The sequence below is a fragment of the Meriones unguiculatus genome, chromosome 2 (assembly GCF_030254825.1).
Source record: "Meriones unguiculatus strain TT.TT164.6M chromosome 2, Bangor_MerUng_6.1, whole genome shotgun sequence".
NCBI classification, from domain to species: Eukaryota; Metazoa; Chordata; class Mammalia; order Rodentia; family Muridae; genus Meriones; species Meriones unguiculatus.
In genome coordinates this window covers 81,953,258-81,971,687 of record NC_083350.1, presented here as the reverse complement: position 1 = coordinate 81,971,687, position 18,430 = coordinate 81,953,258, and the positions used below count along the sequence as shown (strand labels likewise).

Genomic DNA, 18,430 nt, shown 5'->3' with positions numbered 1-18,430 from the left:
TTCTTTATATATTCTGGATATTAGCATTTTGTCAGATGTAGGGTAGGTGAAGATCTTTTTCCAATCTGTAAACTACCGTTTCATTCTATTGATAGTGTCATTTGCTTTACAGAAGCTTTTCAATTTTAAGAGGTCTCATTCATTAGTTGTAGATCTTAGATCTTGAGCTGTTTGTGTTTTGCTCAGGAAGTTAATCAATGGAATTAAAGACCCAAAGATAAACCCACACACCTATGCACATTTGAATTTTGACAAATGAGCCAAAACCATACAATGGAAAAAGCAGCATCTTCAACAAATGGTTTGTCTAACTGGAATTCTACATGTAAAAAAATGCAAATAGAACCATATTTATCACTCTGCACAAAGTGGAAGTCCAAGTGGATCAAAGACCTCAACATAAAACCAGATACACTAAATCTGCTAGAAGAGAAAGTAGGTAACAGCCTTGAACTCATTGGTACAGTAGACAACTTTCTGAACAGAACACCAAGAGCCCAGGCTCTAAGATCAACAATTAATAAGTAGTGATAATTTTTTAACCAAAGATTGTTTATTTCAAAAATTAGGGACTAAAGGTACATTAAAATATGTAGGACCATATAAGACATTATAAAATAAATGATTCATAACTGCTTACCTGGAGGCATTTTCCTACTATTATATCCATCCTAGTGTGCAGTGAAGCACATTTTGAGTGCACAGTGTGTTAAAACAAGAACATGAGCATTGAACTGACACAGGAGGCCTTAAGATTAAGAAAAAAATCAAAGTCCTACAACTTTGGTCAAAATCTAGCCTTTTGAGTTCTGTTTCTTCTCTTAAAAATAGAATATATTAATATATTCTGCTTAGACTTGGAATGAGTAGTGTATGAACTACGCATCATAAATCATTGGGTTTGATTGTTTCATGTTACCTCATTCAGTGTGCCTTCTCTACTCTGTTACATTGACTGACACACGTTCCTATGTTGTTTTAGAACTTAGCACACTTGTTTCCTTTATTTTCCTTCTTTTATATCCCTAGCTCCATCCTATAAACTGATAATATGAAATCAGGTTTTCATCTCTATACTTGCAAAGCCACATACTGGCTGGTACAAGGCAAATACTTCCATTATTCTGAATTAATAATTAACAACACTTCCAAGAAAACATCTTGAATACCCTTAATCTTTCCTGAAGACTAATCAACTGTTTAAGAGTTACCTTTTTTTAAATGAAATACATTATCTTTTCTCTATAAATCTAGAGAAAGGATAGACAAATTTTAACATCTCACAGGGTGGAAATTATACCATAATGCAATAATTCAGAGGTATGAGATATTACATGTGAGAAGGAGCACACACATGATTTTATAGATAGTTTCTAGAATACAGTAGAAACTTAGAATAGGGGTGTGGGAGAGGAACATATTTTTAACCTAGAGGTAAGTATACAAACTCTATTTAAAAATTCTTTAAATTTTGTTTAAGATAAACAGACAAGATATCATTTGTATTATGTTTAAACCCAAGTGGAAGGTCGATATTTAGCTTGATGCATGCCAAGAAAACCCACCTTCAGGTTACATGTGATGCTCAGATGTTTGCTCATCAGCAAAATCAAGAAAGAAATGTACAGAGGAAGAGTCCATGTCCCAACATGGACTTTATAGAGGCAAATAACAAAGAGTTTTGCTCTTCAGGTAGAAGAAATCCACACAATTCTCTGTTTATTGTGTCTTATTTTCCTGTTAGAAATCCTCTCAGGCTTCTAGCACCAAACTTTCCTCCAACTCAAGCCGCTAGCATCTCCTATTGACAGGATCCGTCTAATTCAGCCTGGATACTCACGCTGGCTGCTGAGCATGCAAAAGCCCCGTGGCCAGCAGACAGGACTGTGTGCCGTGCAGTGAGGTAGTAGTGGGGAAATGGTTCTGAGGGTCTATGGTCTTGCCCCAGAGTCAGGAAAACAAGCTGTCTAGTGAGCTACTGTATCCAGAATACATACACAGTCAGGACTACCATCCATAAAAGAAATAGTTACAAATAGCCCTCTCTCTCCCTCTCTCTCCATTTCTTTTGTGTGCTGGAATATAAAGAAGGTTTAAGTTCCAGCTCACTCATTAATAGTTTAAATATTACTTTACTACTGTTTAGACACATACTTGGCGCCCCAGGTCCCATACCCCGAGTATCACATCAGCATATTCATACCGTTTAATCTTTGGGGGAATGTATCTGATGCTCAAAAACAAAAACAAAAACAAAAGAAACCTTTACTTAACATATCTAAGCTACAAAAAGAAAGAAGGAAGAAAGAAAGAAAGGAAGAAAGAAAGAAAGGAAGAAAGAAAGAAAGGAAGAAAGAAAGAAAGGAAGAGAAAAAAGAAACCTCTGCAGCTCGGTTAGCAAGCATATGTATTGCTGCCTTTGTGATTTGCTGCCTTCTGTCCTCTTACTTAATTTCATAACTCTTCTTCGCAGACCCAGGCAGAAAACACTTTGGCCTTTAAAAGCACAGTGGCAATCTAGTTGTTCAGATTCACTGGTCTGTAGACCTTTCATGTTGAAAGGAAATGCTTTTATATTTTATTTGGTTTGTCCTTTGAACCTTTCTTATATCGCAAAGAATGGAAAACTATGAAATGTTATGTCTAGGGAGAATATGGTCAGTAGATGTAATTTTCACTTAACTCATCCTTGTTCTTTTCCTCAGATGCACACAGTAGGCCCAGGTGGTTCTCCACCCCTCTGCATATGTGATTGTCAGAGTCCTGTTCCCTTTCTGGCCCCAGGGACACACTTTTGAACGTACTGCTGGCCTGACTGCTGCTCCTCCCATGCACATGGCAAGGAGTGCGGTTCCCCTTGCATTAATCTTCGTACTAACACACTGATGTGTTGGCATACGAAGGGTGTAACGGGGCTTTATCTAACTATGAAAGAATATGACTCATCTCTTAATACCATTAAAATGAAATTGTATCAGAAGCAATCACCACATGCCATGCTTCATAATGAGATGTGCTGACCATTTGCTGGTGTGACTGCACCACCTTTCCATAGCAATAGTGCTTTCAAACGACTCAGTCAAATTCTGCAAGTCATGAAAACAAGTGAATGAGGTGCCTTTTCTAAAAGTGTCCTCCCTTTCCTGCTACCAAATTCAACTAATTTAAATAACTCTTCAAGTAAGGGTGATTTGCTTGCTGTGGAAAGCACTTTCCTTGGCAGCCATGGTAAAATGTGCAGCATGAGTTATAGGTGACTACTGGAAGAGAATCAAAGAAGCTTATTTTCTTCTCCAGAATCAATAGAGAAATTGCTGCTTACGCTAGGCATTCCTGACTTTGTAAAGACAAATGTGGCAGTGCATTTTGTTTCAGAATACTTGAGATGTTTTTCCCCTGGCAAAATGCTTTAATCCTACTGTTTCTCTCTTTGAAAAAAAATGTTCTTATTCCACTTCAAAAGCAATATTTTCAGAAATATAAGCTATATTGCCTTGATCATTAATTTTGTAAAAACTAATATTGGTAAAAGATAAAACATTACATTCGGGTTAGTAATATTTTTATTTTTTTAACTTGAATTTAAAAAAAAAACTTTTATATTCCATCTACTTTGAACAATCAATTGAGAAAAACAGGACCTCCAAAGTCTTCCCAAGAATGGAGACTTTGAAATGACACTGCACACACTGCTCAAGGCAAACGGCTGTTAGGTGGGGCCCGGCTTCACCGGGCTGCTTTCTTCAAGTCTCCAATCTGTTTGATCAGGCAGTTCTTTTCGGCAGGGAACTGCTCATCGTCTCTTCTTTCTTTCCGGAATCTGCTCAGAAGCTCCACGAGTTTGGGCTAGTTTTTTAACAGAATCTCCACGATAGGCTGCGTTTTGTGGGGGCTGGCCACACACACTGCAAAGACATGCAAGGCTTCGAACTGGATGTTGGGGCTTTTGTGGGAAGCAGGTTCACCATCAGCCTCAGATTCCCCAGCTTGCTGATGTACTTGGCCATAAAGGCGAAGTTTGGGCGGTCCAAGGTCAGCTCACCTAGCAGCTTTAAAGATTGTCTCTTTGTCACATAGTTCTCAGACTGCAGCAGTTTCTCGTAATCTTCAAAAACAATGTCATAATTTTGCTCTGAGAACTCTGCTACCAACACTTGATGTCTGGTTAACGAATCCTTAAAAGCAGCAAAGGCAAACGAAGAGATATCAAAAGAGCACAGGTCCACATACCTGATACCTGAACTGATTAGAAAAAAGGATGATTTTGGCAAGTAGTTCATGTGAATACCTTCTCTTAGCATGATCCCACAGGGTAAGGCAATCTGTGCGGCGTTACAGCCTTGGAGGAGCATCGACAGGATGAGGGTGAGAAGTGATGTACTCCACGGGAGGACATCGTGTACCGTTCTTCCGTCTCAGGATGCTGCTGACGATCTGGGTCACATCCTTTTTCCCTCAGTCTACCAGCCGCAGGTCAGCTACCAGTGTCACCAGCAGCCCACTGCTGTAGAGCTCCTGTGCCAGCTGAGGCACTGTGTGATGGCTTGCGGAATCAGCCATTATACTAAACATAGAAAAGGCAAGAGTAACTGCAGAGCTGGACCCTGGGTCGCCCTGGCCCTCAAGAAAGAGCACAGTGTCTCTTGAGACAGACCGTGGGGAGGGATTTAGACAGGCTTTTTCGGGCACTGAAGGAATAGGAGACAGGCCACACTGTCACTCCCTGTCTGCTGCTGCCTAGCTGTAGTACCGGTTCCTAATTTCCGGAGCAACAGTCTCTGCTCACTTCTCTCACTGCACCCCGTGCCTGCCTCATGGCCCATTCCCACTGCTGAGGGCGAGGCTCGGAGCAGCTGAGGACCAAGTGAGACCAACAAGGGCCGCAGAGCCAGAGAACACTCATGGGCTGTGGCTTTCTCAGAGGAGAAATGCAAGCAGGTGGTGGTAGTCGCCGCTGCAGGCACCTCGGGAGGGTCAGAGGCTATGAGGATATTTCCTCAATAGCTGTTGTTATGGAAAGAATGCTTTGGGGTGACTGTTTTGAGAGGCAGGATCACAGTAGTGGGATCACAAACCACGGGGTTAGAAGGTTGTGCTAGACTTCCCTCAGTACAGAGGAAACTTGTTCATGTATATATATATATATATATATATATATATATATATATATATATATATATTTTTTTTTTCAAATGCTCATAGGTGCTTCTTTCTCGTCTGGTGGTTGTGGTTTTTTTTTTTTTTTTTTTTTTTTTTTGGTTTGTTTGTTTTTTTTTTGTTTTTTTTTTTTTGGTCTGGTGTGTTTTGTAGTAAACTGTCATTCTGCAGCTGCCAAAAAAAAAAAAAAACACAAAAAACAAAAACAAGCAAACAAAAATCGTATTTAGTCATGCATTCAACACTCAAAACTGAGATTGTAGATACTCTGTTTTAGGTTGTATGATTCGTCCTGTTATACCTCATAGTCTTGGATAACTCCTCCCCTGGTCAGTCTTTTCTCCTTGGAATTCTAAGTGTTTCTCCCATTTTTGCATCTTGAGTCTGCTGCTCTCTTTCTGGTTGAAGATTTTCTACATAGTAATATGTTAGCATAATAAAAATTTACTCCATATAGTTGTTTTCATAATTCACTTTCAGGCTCTTTGAGAATGTTCACATAATTGTTTTTACTTAATAAAAGAACATTTATGTATCCTTGTGTTTAAAATATTAGACCCCAAAAGGAACCCCCATTGAAACATTCATATTAAAATGCAATCAAATGAGAGCATGTAGGAATATAAAATCATGAAACTTGAGGTATCAAAGAGTCACAGAAGCTAGAAGAAAGAAGCGTTTAATATCTTTAGTTTTACTCTAATATTTTTGGATCCTAAAAAGATATTAAAGGGTGGGTATTACACATGCATAATTTACTGGTGATGTCTACAGAGCCAGAAAGAGGGCTTTAAAGAATCCATATGTTCAGACTTTCATTAAACAACAGCTGGAGATAGAGATATATTACCAACCAGCTTTCTTCAATACATTTCTGAGCATGATAAATTGAAAAAAAATTAAAAGCAATAGAAATATCATATGAGTAACAATAGATTTATCATTAAGTATACATGAGGAGAAAATGGCTGGATTATTAATATTTTGCAAAATTTCTGCAAATAAAAAATATAGGTAAATTTACATATTTTAATAATCTTTAAAAACCACTTTTGCGGTCTTATATTTGTAAACAATTATACAATTAAAATCTCTTTTTCTTTACCTATTTAGTTGGTCTATATAAATAAATGTTAAGCTAAGTATGTGGCCAAGGTTAGTGTGCATCCACAGACAATTCGTACATTCTTACAAACATGTTTAATTACAACCACCTCAAAAGTAACAGATTTTTGAAAGTTTATTTTAAGTTTGAAGACTAGACAGGGTCATACTGGTTTTACAACATCCTACATGATTTAAGTATATCTACAAAGAAAAAAACAACATTGGAATATTACACAGCTTGAAAGGTTGCAAAAGTTATGTGTATCTTAGTTATTTCTGTCCTTATACACACACCAGATGAGAGCATTCAATGTTATATTTCATAATTTGTTGTCTAGCAAAGATACAGTCATTAATACCTGCTCTTCAAAATTCATACCTATCTTTATGAAGACATTCACAAAGAGAAAGTCAACCCTAAAGTAGGAATTAGTGTCTATGACAGATGATTACAATATAACATATATGAAATGAGTAATGAAATGTTAAAAGTTAATTAATTCATAATTTCCTAAATTATAAAATTACCTTATGATAATTATGTAACATAGTGAGGACCTGGTGCTTCTGCGTTTTGTGTTTGTAAAATTTTATTTGCAAATAAAATTGAATAAAAATATGACATTTCAGCTTGCAGCTGTAGCAGAAACGACTGATACAAAAGCTGCTTCCCAATACTTGTCATTATATTATGTGCATGCACCCTTAATGAAAGTGCATATCCACTGGGCATGCTGTGCTGTAAGTCACTCACTGAGCAGAGAGAGAGTGCACAAGCCAGAGAAAGCTGCTCACTGACTCTCTAAATGATAACAAGTTCCATTAGTACCAAACTCCTGTGGAAAACAAACTTTAAACAGGTAGCAACAAAGCAAAATTCAAAATGGCACATGAATTCAAGGGGAATTTTGAAAAGTATCTCAACACAAAATATTATTCATAATTTCTAGAACTGAATATTAAGTATAAATATTAAGAATATGCAATAAAGAACACCCATCTACAAATTTAGTAATATGGTTATACCTCATAGAAACAAGAAACATTGCTAGACAGTAAATGCTGTACTTTTAGACCTTAAGTAATTCTATGTAATCCTATTTTAATTGAAAATGCTACTTTAAATATTCTGAATTGATAGTTTAAAACATTATCGAGGACAATTGTATTGAGGACACAACAGTTTTGTTTTGAAAAAATGTTGGAAATTACTCAGCATTTTAGATACTGAAAATCAACAGGTTTTTAACCTGATGAAGTAAGCACAGGGGTTTGGGACAAACATTCGGTCTGCTAGCCGCCACAGAGCAATGAATTTGCTGTTATCTAAAATGGCAATGTGGTTGACTTTCTCTTTCATTTCTTCACTGTGATTGAAGACCACACCATATTTACATCACTGAGAAATGCTGTGAACACGGGGACAGACAGGACATGACAGTAGTGGATTTCCTTATGCAGCACACATATTAAAGCAAAAATTTAAAATATAGCAGTGTTGTGCAGGGCTTTAGCATTTCATACACATCCACCGTTTTCTTTCCTGAACCTTCAATTTAAAACTCCAATAATTCTGTGTCTAAGCCTTATAAAATAAATACTTGTAAAGCTTATAAATTAGGTGTGGAGGACATTTATGGAGTAAGGGTGAGCTTTAATTTGAGACATATGTCAATGATGCCTTCATTATCAATGACAAATTATTATGATAATTGCTTTTTTTTCTAGGATTTTTAAAGCAAAGCAATAGAAATCAATTTTCATCTTGAAAACGTTTTATGACTTTGTCATTAGTAAATTCATTGCTTCTCATCTATAATTATGCAATGCACTCTCTTGGGAGACCACCACTGGTTTTAAACTGCATTGACAATTTCATTTTGCAGAAATGTGGGAATGTGAAAAAAAAAAAAACAAAAACAAAACAAACGTTGAGTACACTTGACCAAGTTGTGCAGCAGTAGGGTCACACATATCTGTTAATATATTAAATACACAGAGAGTGATGCTATTATTTCAAAGAAATGAAGATTTGAGTTCAAGGGCTGTGGCATTTTTGTCGTTCTCTTTCACCAAATGATAAGAAGGGATTCTCAGAAAACAGAAGCCTTTGGTACTGAAATATATATAGCTTCCTTCAAAAATAAAAGCTAGGTTCAGTGTGCTGATATTAAACATGGAACCAGCTGCTTTTCCAGTCCTGTTCAAGTGCACTAATGAATGTTGTGTTCATAAATAAACACAACACTTTAAGGAAAATAAAGGGAGAATAATCAATGAAAAAGAATATTACCTATTTATATAACATATAAACGATATAAGTGTGAGCAGAAGGAACTTAGTTTTTATTAGAAGTAAAGAAAATAAGATTGGAATATGTCATATTAATTGGTACTGCATATTATCTATTCTTCTCCAAATCTCTGTAATAAACACTAACAGTGTTAGGCACAGGGAAACAATCAGGATAAGCCAAACTCATTACAGAAAATAACTTATTGCTAACATTGTAATGTGACCTTAATTCTCTCTTAACCATTTCATCTGATGACTATGAATTTCTTTATTTTGCAGTAAAAAGGAGACTTACTCTGCCTATTGTACTTCAACCAATTTATATAATTCATGGAACAAGGAGAGTAAGTCACAGATAGGGTGGTATGACTTAGGAGGGCTGGGAGATAAAAACAACAAAAAATATATTATTGAAAAGGCAGGCTTAGAACTCCTTAAAAGACAGTTAGCAGCCTACCATAATTTGAACACTTTTCCATGAGAAAAAAGAAAAAAAAAAAAAGACATTCAGTTTCCATCAGATTTTGCACAGTTCATTTCATGGAGTTACTTGTAGGGAAATAAAGAAAAGCATTGTGGGATGTGTGCTCCCTTCCTTCATTCCTCTTCTGTGCAGCCCAGCAGCTCTGACCGCAGAGTAATCCTTCCATACCAGGACCAAGGAAGGATCCTTATGTGTCGTGCATAGATGGGAGGGTCGATGACATTTTTCCTGTGAGTGTCATTGTCAAAATTGCCTTGAAAAACCTAATAAAGAAGAGCAAAGAAAAGGATTAGTTAGGCCTTTCATTTTCAGGTGTGTTTGTTTTCTTGTTTGTAGTACACATTGCAAATTTAAAATTGGTAACGGCTGGTTTTATTTTTAAGAGTAATATTTGTTTATGTATTGTGTATGGTGCACAAGTATGGGTACATAAAATGCATGTGTGTTTGTAGATGCACACGTGAATGTGGGTATTTGTGTGTGTACATGGAGGATAGGATAGAGGTCAACCTCACTCTGTAGATGTTCACTCTGATTTTTCTCTTTTTTTTTTTTTTTTGATACGATGATACTTGGGCTTTCCAGACTAGGTTAAATTGGTGGTCAGAGATCTCAAGAGATCCTCTTGTCTCTACCTTTGCAGCACCTTGTGTAAAAGCATGTACTATCATGCTTGCATTTTCTTTGGGTCCTAAAAATCAAACTCATTTCCTCATACTTGTAGAGAGAATATATTGACAACTAACCCATCTGTGCACTTTTTATTCATTAAAACATATTTCAGACACTTTAAAACAAATACCTTCATCAGGGGCGAGTGATCAGAGAGCAGTCAATTGAGTTCATGATAGAGGCAGCCCCTGATCTACTCCCTCAGAGACCCACATGGAGACCACATCTGAGTAGGGTTTCTAGGTCCTCTCCATACATGGTCCTCTGTTGGTGCATTAGTCTCTGCAGGACCCCTTAGACTCAGGTCTTTTAGTTTTGTAGACCTCCTTGTGGGGCTCCTGTCTCCTCCATGTCCTTCTAATCCCACCCTTCTCTTTATCCATAAGACTCCCTGTGCTCTGCCTAAAGTTTGGCCCTGAGTCTCAGCATCTGTAGGCTCCCATCCTATTTCTTCTCTTCCACCTCTTCTGGTGTCTATCCTGTTTGCTATTCTGAACACGCCCCAGAGGACACAGTCTTGCCAGGCCATGGAGGAAGAGGATCCAAGCAGTCCTGATGAGACTTAACAAGCTATGGGCAGATGGCAATAGTGGAGAACTCCCCCTTTCAGGGGGCTAGGAGAAGGGGATGAAAAAAAGAGGGAGGGAGGGAGGATGGGACTGGGGGGTTGAGGGAGGGGACTTCAATCAGGATATATAATGAATAAATTGTTAAGAAAAAGAAATAAATTTTTTAAAAAGTTAAAATAAAAAAAACAAATATTTTGAGTTTTCAATATTTAATTTTAAGAATCAAATAACTCAAAAATTGATTTATTAGTTGGGGAAATGTAAATCTGTCATTGCTGCTACCCTGCCCCCTTTTGTTTTATTTTTAATGACATACATATTGAATTTTTGCATTTGCCATGAGCTGACATTGATCTTGCAAGTTGCCTAATTCTTTCCCGTTCAAGGAATGACTTAGAGATCCAAGCACTGTGCAAAGTACAGCCATCATCTTGAAAAATATAATGTTCACACAGGTACTATAAAAAAAGAGTTGGCATACTGGACGTAATAATGTGTAGAAGAAAGGATAAGGAAGGGTACATTCATCTGCCTTTACACTGTATTACCTCATAATTGAAAGTCAACTCTTATCGGCGGTTGACTTGACTATAAGACCAATGTGATGACTGAGAATAAAGTTAACAAAGTAAGCAAGAAGAAAAAGAAGAAAAGAGGGAAACAGGGATGAGAGGGATGGAAGGAGGAAAGGGGGAAAGAATGGAAGGAGCAAAAAAGGGACAGGAGAGACAGAGAGGGAGAAAGAAAAAAACTTTCAGAGCACAATAGAAATTTAATCCACATCTTTATACATTGTGTTATTAATTAAGAGAATGTTTAATCCTCTGATATCTTCAATTTCTTTCTACAGAGATTGAAGGGTTTTTTTTGTTTGTTTGTTTGTTTTGTTTTTGTTTTTTTGTTTTTTTTTTTCTAATAGGTCTTTTATTTACTTGGTTAGTGTCACACCAAGGTATTTTATGTTACTAGTGGCTATTGTGAAGGGTGTTGTTTCCCTAATTTCTCTGCCATTTTGTCTTTGGTGTACAGGAGAGATTCTGATTTGTTTTTGAGTTAATTTTGTATCTAGCCACTTTGCTAAATGGGTTTATCAGCTGAAGGAGTTCTCTGGTTGAATTTTTGGGGTCTCTCATGTATACTATCATATCATCTACAAATAGTGATACTTTGACTTCTTCCTTTTTCCAATTTGTATCCCCTTGGTCTCCTTTAGTTGTCTTATTGCTCTAGTTAGGACTTCAAGTACTATCTTGAAGAGATATGGAGAGAGTAGACAGCCTTGCCTTGTCCCTGATTTCAGTGGGATTGATTTAAGTTTCTCTCCGTTTATTTTGATGTTGGTTATAGGCTTGCTCTATATTGTCTTTACTATGTTTAGGTATTTGTCTTGTATCCCTGATCTCTCCAAGACTTTAAACATGAATGGGTGATGGATTTTGTCAAATGATTATTTGACAAAAGGAGATGATCTTGTGTTTTTTCTCCTTCAGTTTGTACATATGTTGGATTACATTGATGGATTTCTGTATATTGAACCACCCCTTGCATGCCTGGGATGAAGCCTACTTGGTCATGGTGGATGATATCTTTGAGGTGTTCTTGGATTCAGTTTGCAAGTATTTCATTGAGTATTTCTACATAAATGTTCATAGAGAGATAGGTCTGAAGTTTTCTTTTTTGGTTGGGTCTTTGTGTGGTTTAGGTATCAAAGTGAGTATGGCTTCATAGAATGAGTTTGGTAATGTTAGTTCTGTTTCTATTTTGTGGAATAGTTTGAAGAGAATTGGAGTTAGGTCTTCTTTGAAGGTCTGGTAGAATTCTGAGCTGAAACCACCTGGCCCAAGGCTTTTTTTGGAAGGGAGAATTTTGATGACTGCTTCTATTTCCTTCCTTGTGGGATATAGGACTATTCAATCTATTTACCTGATCTTGATTTAATTTTGATAAATTTAATCAATCAAAATTGTCCATTTCATTAGATTTTTAAGTTTTGTGGTGTATAGGCTTTTGTGTTTGGATTTCCTCAGTGTCTGTCCTTATGTCCCCCTTTTGTTTCTGAACTTTCTGATTTGGATAGCTTTCTCCTGCCTTTTAGTTAGTTTGTCTATTTTGTTGAGTTTCTCAAAGAACCAGCTCTTGGTTTCATTGATTCTTTGAATTGTTTTATTTGTTTCTAATTTATTGATTTCAGCCCTGAGTTTGATTATCTCCAGCCATCTATTCCTTAGGGCTTCCTCTGTTCCCTATACAATAATAAAATTTTTAAAAAAGGAAAATGGAATATTCATTGTCTTTCTTCTTGTTCTTCTGGAAAATCATTTGACCTGCATGGCAATTACAAAGCACTTTTCCTAGCTGTTGGGGTCATATATTTTTAATTTGACAGAAAACATATTTTTATAGATTATTTTTGAGAAAATATTTGGTGAATAAAAGAATACAGAGATATATTATATCTAGAATCTACCATTTTTATGTATTTAGTTTGTATTCACTTAATAGATTTTTATTATTTTTTGACCAGGAGGAGCTCTTTATGGATTCAAATGTGCTATCAAGTATCAGTGTGCCTATTAGCAAAACCTCCCATGTTCAGATCATAACATATAAACAGAAATCTTCTGGAAAGTTATCATGTCAAACAAGAGAGGACAGAACAATATACTTCCTTTTGCTTACGTTCCCTAACATATGAAGATGGAGTCTATTGGTGAAAATATTTAAAATAAATTTCAAATCTAATATCCAACTTGATCAGTATTCAATTAGATCAGTATTCAATCAGTATTCAATTAGATCAACTTGATCAGTTGATCTAATATTCAACTGCCACAGAACTTAATGTGTATGTTTAAAATAACTTAAGTTCAATTCATTAATGTGCAGTGCAAAAACTATAATAGTTTAAAATAAAGTGTTATGTTACTTCCTTAAAAGGAAAGACAGAAAAAGATAATTTTCTTTTAAGTGTCTTCTGCTTGGTATAGGTTTCTACAAGGAAATGTCAAGCTCCCAAATGTTAAATGATTAACTATATTTAGTTCTGTATAAGATGTAACACATCAGTTGTGAAAATGATTGCAGCTATGAAATTTTGGCTGTAGTATGTAAAAATTACAGATATTTGGACATTCATTTTAAAATTAAGTGACGTTTGATAACACATGATAATTTATAATATTTGTGTCTATAGAAAAATTTCCAGATTTATATTGCAGTCATCTAAGCCATAGTCATACAGTACTGAAAAACCAGTTTATTTTTAGAGGGCTCACAGTAATGATGGCACAGAGTGCCAAGCATGCAAAGCATGAACTTGCTCGTTTTCAGGGGACATCTTGTTCTTGTGCAAATATGTAGCACGGTGCACTTGCCTGGTCTATAGCACAGTAGACCTCTACAACGACGCAGTTTTAGTGTTTCATCGGGGAAGCAAGGCAAACAAAACATGCCTGGCTTACTTAATAGAATTTGTAAGATTTCCAGAAATATTTTCAGATATCCACTTTAATCAGGATCAGTAAAGGTTGATGGAAAATACCAACTTTCCATAAAGAAGAGAAAACTTATTGGGGGAGACGCAGTGTGATTTGCAATTTTTTTTGGGAAATCGTTTACACAAGCTTGAGTTTAGGCAGGAGGTTAATTAGCTTATGATAAGTTTGTGTTCGTCTTCAAACATGGTAATTCTTAGGAGATCTTGCAATCATTTCCTAAGAAATGGAACAAGGTGCTTTAACATAATTGCAAACTAAGAGAAGGAAAGGGGGGAAAAGACAGTTCTCACAGTATGGATGAGTTTCTAGATGCTTTTTTTTTTTTTTTTGTAAACTCTTCTGTGTAGTTAATAAAAACTCAAATCAGAATCTTTTGGGCATTTAATCCTCAGCACAGACATAATATCATATAAAACACAGCAATAAAATGCTCCTCCCAGAAACTGCCCTTATGTTAAGATAAGGTTGGTATTGGTTTCTTCAGAACAGTATCTATTAGACCACTGAGTATATCAGTTATAAGAAGCTAATGGGCCTTTTGCTGGAAAGTGAGAACATTCTTAATGGTACAGTTGTAGCACCTGGGTTTACCTCAGCTTAGTTTTGTTGTTGTTTGGAGAGAGGGTCACTTTCTATGTCCTGGACTGGTCCTCTAAAGAGCAGTTTGGCCCGGAACCACCAAGCTCTAGGATTACTGGTGTGCAGTACTCCTATGCCTGCCGTTATACCTCAGGACTGTGGGTCCAAAACTGTATGTATTATTTATGTAGAAACTGATTTGACTCACAAAATTATACTTCGTAACTGTTCTAAACTTAGTAGACCAAAAGATTTAAACATTTTTTTTTCTATCATGTTTTGGAAATTTTCTCGTGTCCTTCAAATAGGAAAGAGCTTAAAGTACTGTTACATTGCCTCCCGAAGCTTTTCAAGACTTACAATTACACCCTTCTTTCATATAATTCCCTGCACTCTGCCCAAAGTTTCGCCATGAGTCTCAGCATCTGCCTCGATACCCTGTTCGGTAGACTCTTTCAGAGGCCTCTGTGGTAGGTTCCAGTATTGTTCCTTGTTTTTGCCCTCTTTCGATGACTGGAGCTCCACAAGGAGAGCAATAGAACCAAAAATCTGGGCAGAGGGGTCTTTTCTGAGACTGATACACCAACCAAGGACCATGCATGGAGATAACCTAGAACCCCTGCACAGATATTAACCCATGGCAGCTCAGTCTCCAAGTCTCAGTCTCCTAGTAAGCGGAACGGGGACTGTCTCTGACATGAACTCAGTGGCTGGCTCTTTGGTCACCTCCATGTGATGGGGGAGCAGCCTTAACAGGCCACAGAGGAAGACAATGCAGTCAGTCCTGATGAGACCTGATAGGATAGGGACAGAGGGAAGCAGATGAGGACCTCCCTTATCAGTGGACTAGGGAAGGGGCTTGGTAAGAGAAGAGGGAGGGAGGGCAGGATTGGTAGGAGACCAGGGAGGGGGCTACAGCTGGGATACAAAGTGAATAAATTTTAATAAATAAAAAATTAAAAGAAAGAGAGAACACCCAAAATTTTTTCACAAAAATATATAAACAGCATTATTGAATTATTTAATAAATATAACTGTACATAATAAAAAATTAAAAAGACATATAATCAATATCTTAGTCAGACCACAGTGGTTTCATTTTTATCTCTCTGGCCTGCTGGTTATCCCCTCATAGACAGCATTGCTTCTTTGAGGACAGGAGAAGATAAAAACTAAATGTAGAATGGGTGACTAAAGTGTACACTTTTCCGTGTCCGACTTCTTGTTCATTGTGTTTGTACACGCACACCATTGGTTATTGACTATCTGTACACACAGCTGGTGTACTTACAAGATAGAGGACAAGATAATTACAATTTGCCAGAGAAGCGACACCATGAAATATCAACATTACAGCTGCCTAACCTAAACAAGGCTTGAACAACGACAGCACCAACTGACACGCCAGCATATGTAATGCTAAACGGACAGGGTACTAACCCTAAACAAAGAGCTAGAGACAGTGAACAAGTGCTGACGGAGGGAAAATCAGTCTTTCTCATTTATCAGACTCAATTCAACAGATTTAAGGAGTTGTATTTGTTCATATACGTGGGTGTGTGGAGAAGCATGAAAAAGACTATGAGGCTGTGAGTTTGAGAAGGAGCGGGAGGACATACAAGAGTTGCAGGGAAAAAAAGAAAGGGTAAAAGTGATACAGCTACTTTTTAATCAAAAATAAAAAATAAGTATACTTGAGAGCTCAAGTTATTAACAAAATACCATTTGGTTAGATGGCAGGTTTATCCATGTTCTCAGAAATAGTAGAAGGCAGAACTATAGATAAGAGAGAATTCTACATTCATAGTTCGTTTTCCTTTCATGCTGTGAAGTTATAGTAGAGAAGTTAGATGTGAGCTACCCTTACTCTCTGATTCTCAGGAACTTTGTTTTAATCTAATACTAACTGAAAACCAAATAAATCTCAGTTGAAAAACTCCAGATCTGCTAATGATAACTGCCCTCCGAATTTCTTTTTAAATATTTTATTACATCTATTTATGTGTGTGTTTGTGTGTGTCTGTGTGTGTGCCTGTGTGTTCCTGTCTCTGTGTGCCTGTTTCTGTATGGATATGTGCCTCTGTATGTGTGTGTGTGTGTGTGTGTGTGTGTGTGTATGCGTTTGGGAGCAGGGAAGGAGCATGTATGTATACATGGTGGTCAGAAGACAACATATAGAACTTGGTTCTCCCCTTCCATCATGTCACTCTTGGGGATGGACCTCAGCACTTCATTCTTTGTAGTAAGGTCTCTTAGCTGAAGAGTTATGTCACTGCACCCTTTCTCACCCTGACAAGTTACAATTTAATAGGGAAGATATGCATTTAGACAGTTTGAAAGTGTCTTTTTTTAAATTTAAAATCTTTACTTTGTTGAGAGTGTTGTTCTTAAATCATTTCTACCCTCCTTTTTCTCCAGTTCCTTTTGTGTTCCCTCCCATAACTCCTTCTCAAATTCATGAGCTTTTCTTTACCTATTATTGCTATACATGCAACACTAAAGGGACTCGGGATCTTTCGTGTGTGTGTGTGTAGTTTATAATTTGATTAGTAATTCTCCTTAACCTGTAGATCCCAGTGTTTTATTTTCAGTGAGAACAGAAGTTTGGCCAATACAAGATAAAATGTTTCTTTTACATATTCAGCACTAACAGAAACATCTTCAGAAACTAAACTTTAGTATTTCACACTGAACAGTCATAGTTAATAAAATCTCTGGTATTTCATCATCTTCAGAATATGTTCATCTGAAGTGCAAATCATAGGCTGCCTTGTGCTCTAAGACTGACAACTAATTCGACATAGCCCATTATTAACAGATAAAGGAATGAGGCACAGTATTTCTGCAGATATGATAGTTTAGTTAATGCCAGTTTTTTGCTAGAGACAACCTTTTTCAGATTTTTCTTAGGCTTGTAATTTTCCATAGTATTACTTCTAAAACAGATATTAAACTAGACCGCAAAATTCATATTAATCTTTATTTTATACAATTCTTGGCATTGTAAAGATAATGCAATTTTTAACTAATTTCTTTTTACTTAAAATAATAGAAACTTAGTGAACTTAGACTCTGAATAACTGTTTCATAAGTAACAGTGCATATGTGAGTGTAAGATCTGATATTTGTGGGTGATGTCTAGGTTACAGACTTCTGAGAGTAAGTAAGAGTCATTAAGTTGTCCTGTGCTTAATGGTAGGGAGTACTGCTTGGATACTTTTGAACTTTCAACAGTTTAGAATTTCAAACTGAAATAAATCACAAGATTTAACTGTTTTGATTCATATGAAAATTTCTAAGTATTACACTGTACATCAAGTTGAAAGAAATATTTGTTATTTAAATTAGTCCCCTATCAGCGAATGAGGGAAAGGGCATAGAGGGAGAAGAGGGAGGATGGGTGGGTCTGGGAGGAGACAAGGGAGGGGGCTGTAGCAAGGATGCAAAGTGAATAAATTGTAATAAATAAATAAATAAATAAAATTAAAAATGTTTGGAACTGAGATTTCAGTGTTTCTCATTCTAAAACTTATTGACAATAGTCTAGGAAAATCTACAATGTAATATAGTTTCTATGTATCTATCATCATATTCCAAAACAAAACTAATTTTGAGTATAAAAAGAAATAAGTTAATAATCATATAAATCTATACTTTCAAAAGATTAAGCCTTTGAGCATGAAACTTCTTGCACTGATTGGATTGTAAGGTTTGCAACCAAGTCTGTTTCTTTTAGAATAGACTCCAACTATTACTCAAGAAATTCAATTTTCTAAGGAAAATTTCCAGCATCCTAAAGCCATTTCATGATTGAGTGGCCAGTGCATCATTTCTGAAGGTTTCCTATGCAATCAATTTCAGTAAGCCAATGAAGCTCTATAACAAAATTAGTCTAAATACAAGTGCATTCTTTCAGTATAATAAGGAAATAAGAATCTACACCCCAGGTAAGTTCCAATACATTAGGAAATATTTCTTTGCAAAAGAGGGCATAATGAGAATCCGTTCTAAGAGTTTCAGACTGCACAAGAAGGCACTGAGTATCAAGAAGCATCCTGCACTATAGGATA

At 36.4% G+C, this 18,430-nt stretch overlaps 1 protein-coding gene and 1 pseudogene across 2 annotated transcripts in view; both read right to left on the bottom strand.

Moving 5' to 3' along the window:
• Nucleotides 1-3,555: 3,555 nt before the first annotated feature.
• LOC110543805 (calcium-binding protein 39-like) lies at nucleotides 3,556-5,111 on the bottom strand (annotated as a pseudogene).
• Nucleotides 5,112-6,379: 1,268 nt separating this feature from the next.
• Nucleotides 6,380-18,430, bottom strand: part of Edil3 (EGF like repeats and discoidin domains 3) — a 530,137-nt gene continuing 518,086 nt past the window's right edge. For both annotated transcript variants that reach the window (XM_060377743.1, XM_060377742.1), the window contains one exon: nucleotides 6,380-9,306. In XM_060377743.1, coding sequence (XP_060233726.1) covers nucleotides 9,157-9,306 — 150 coding nt within the window. In that variant the 3' untranslated portion in view covers nucleotides 6,380-9,156. The remainder of the gene's footprint in view (nucleotides 9,307-18,430) is intronic.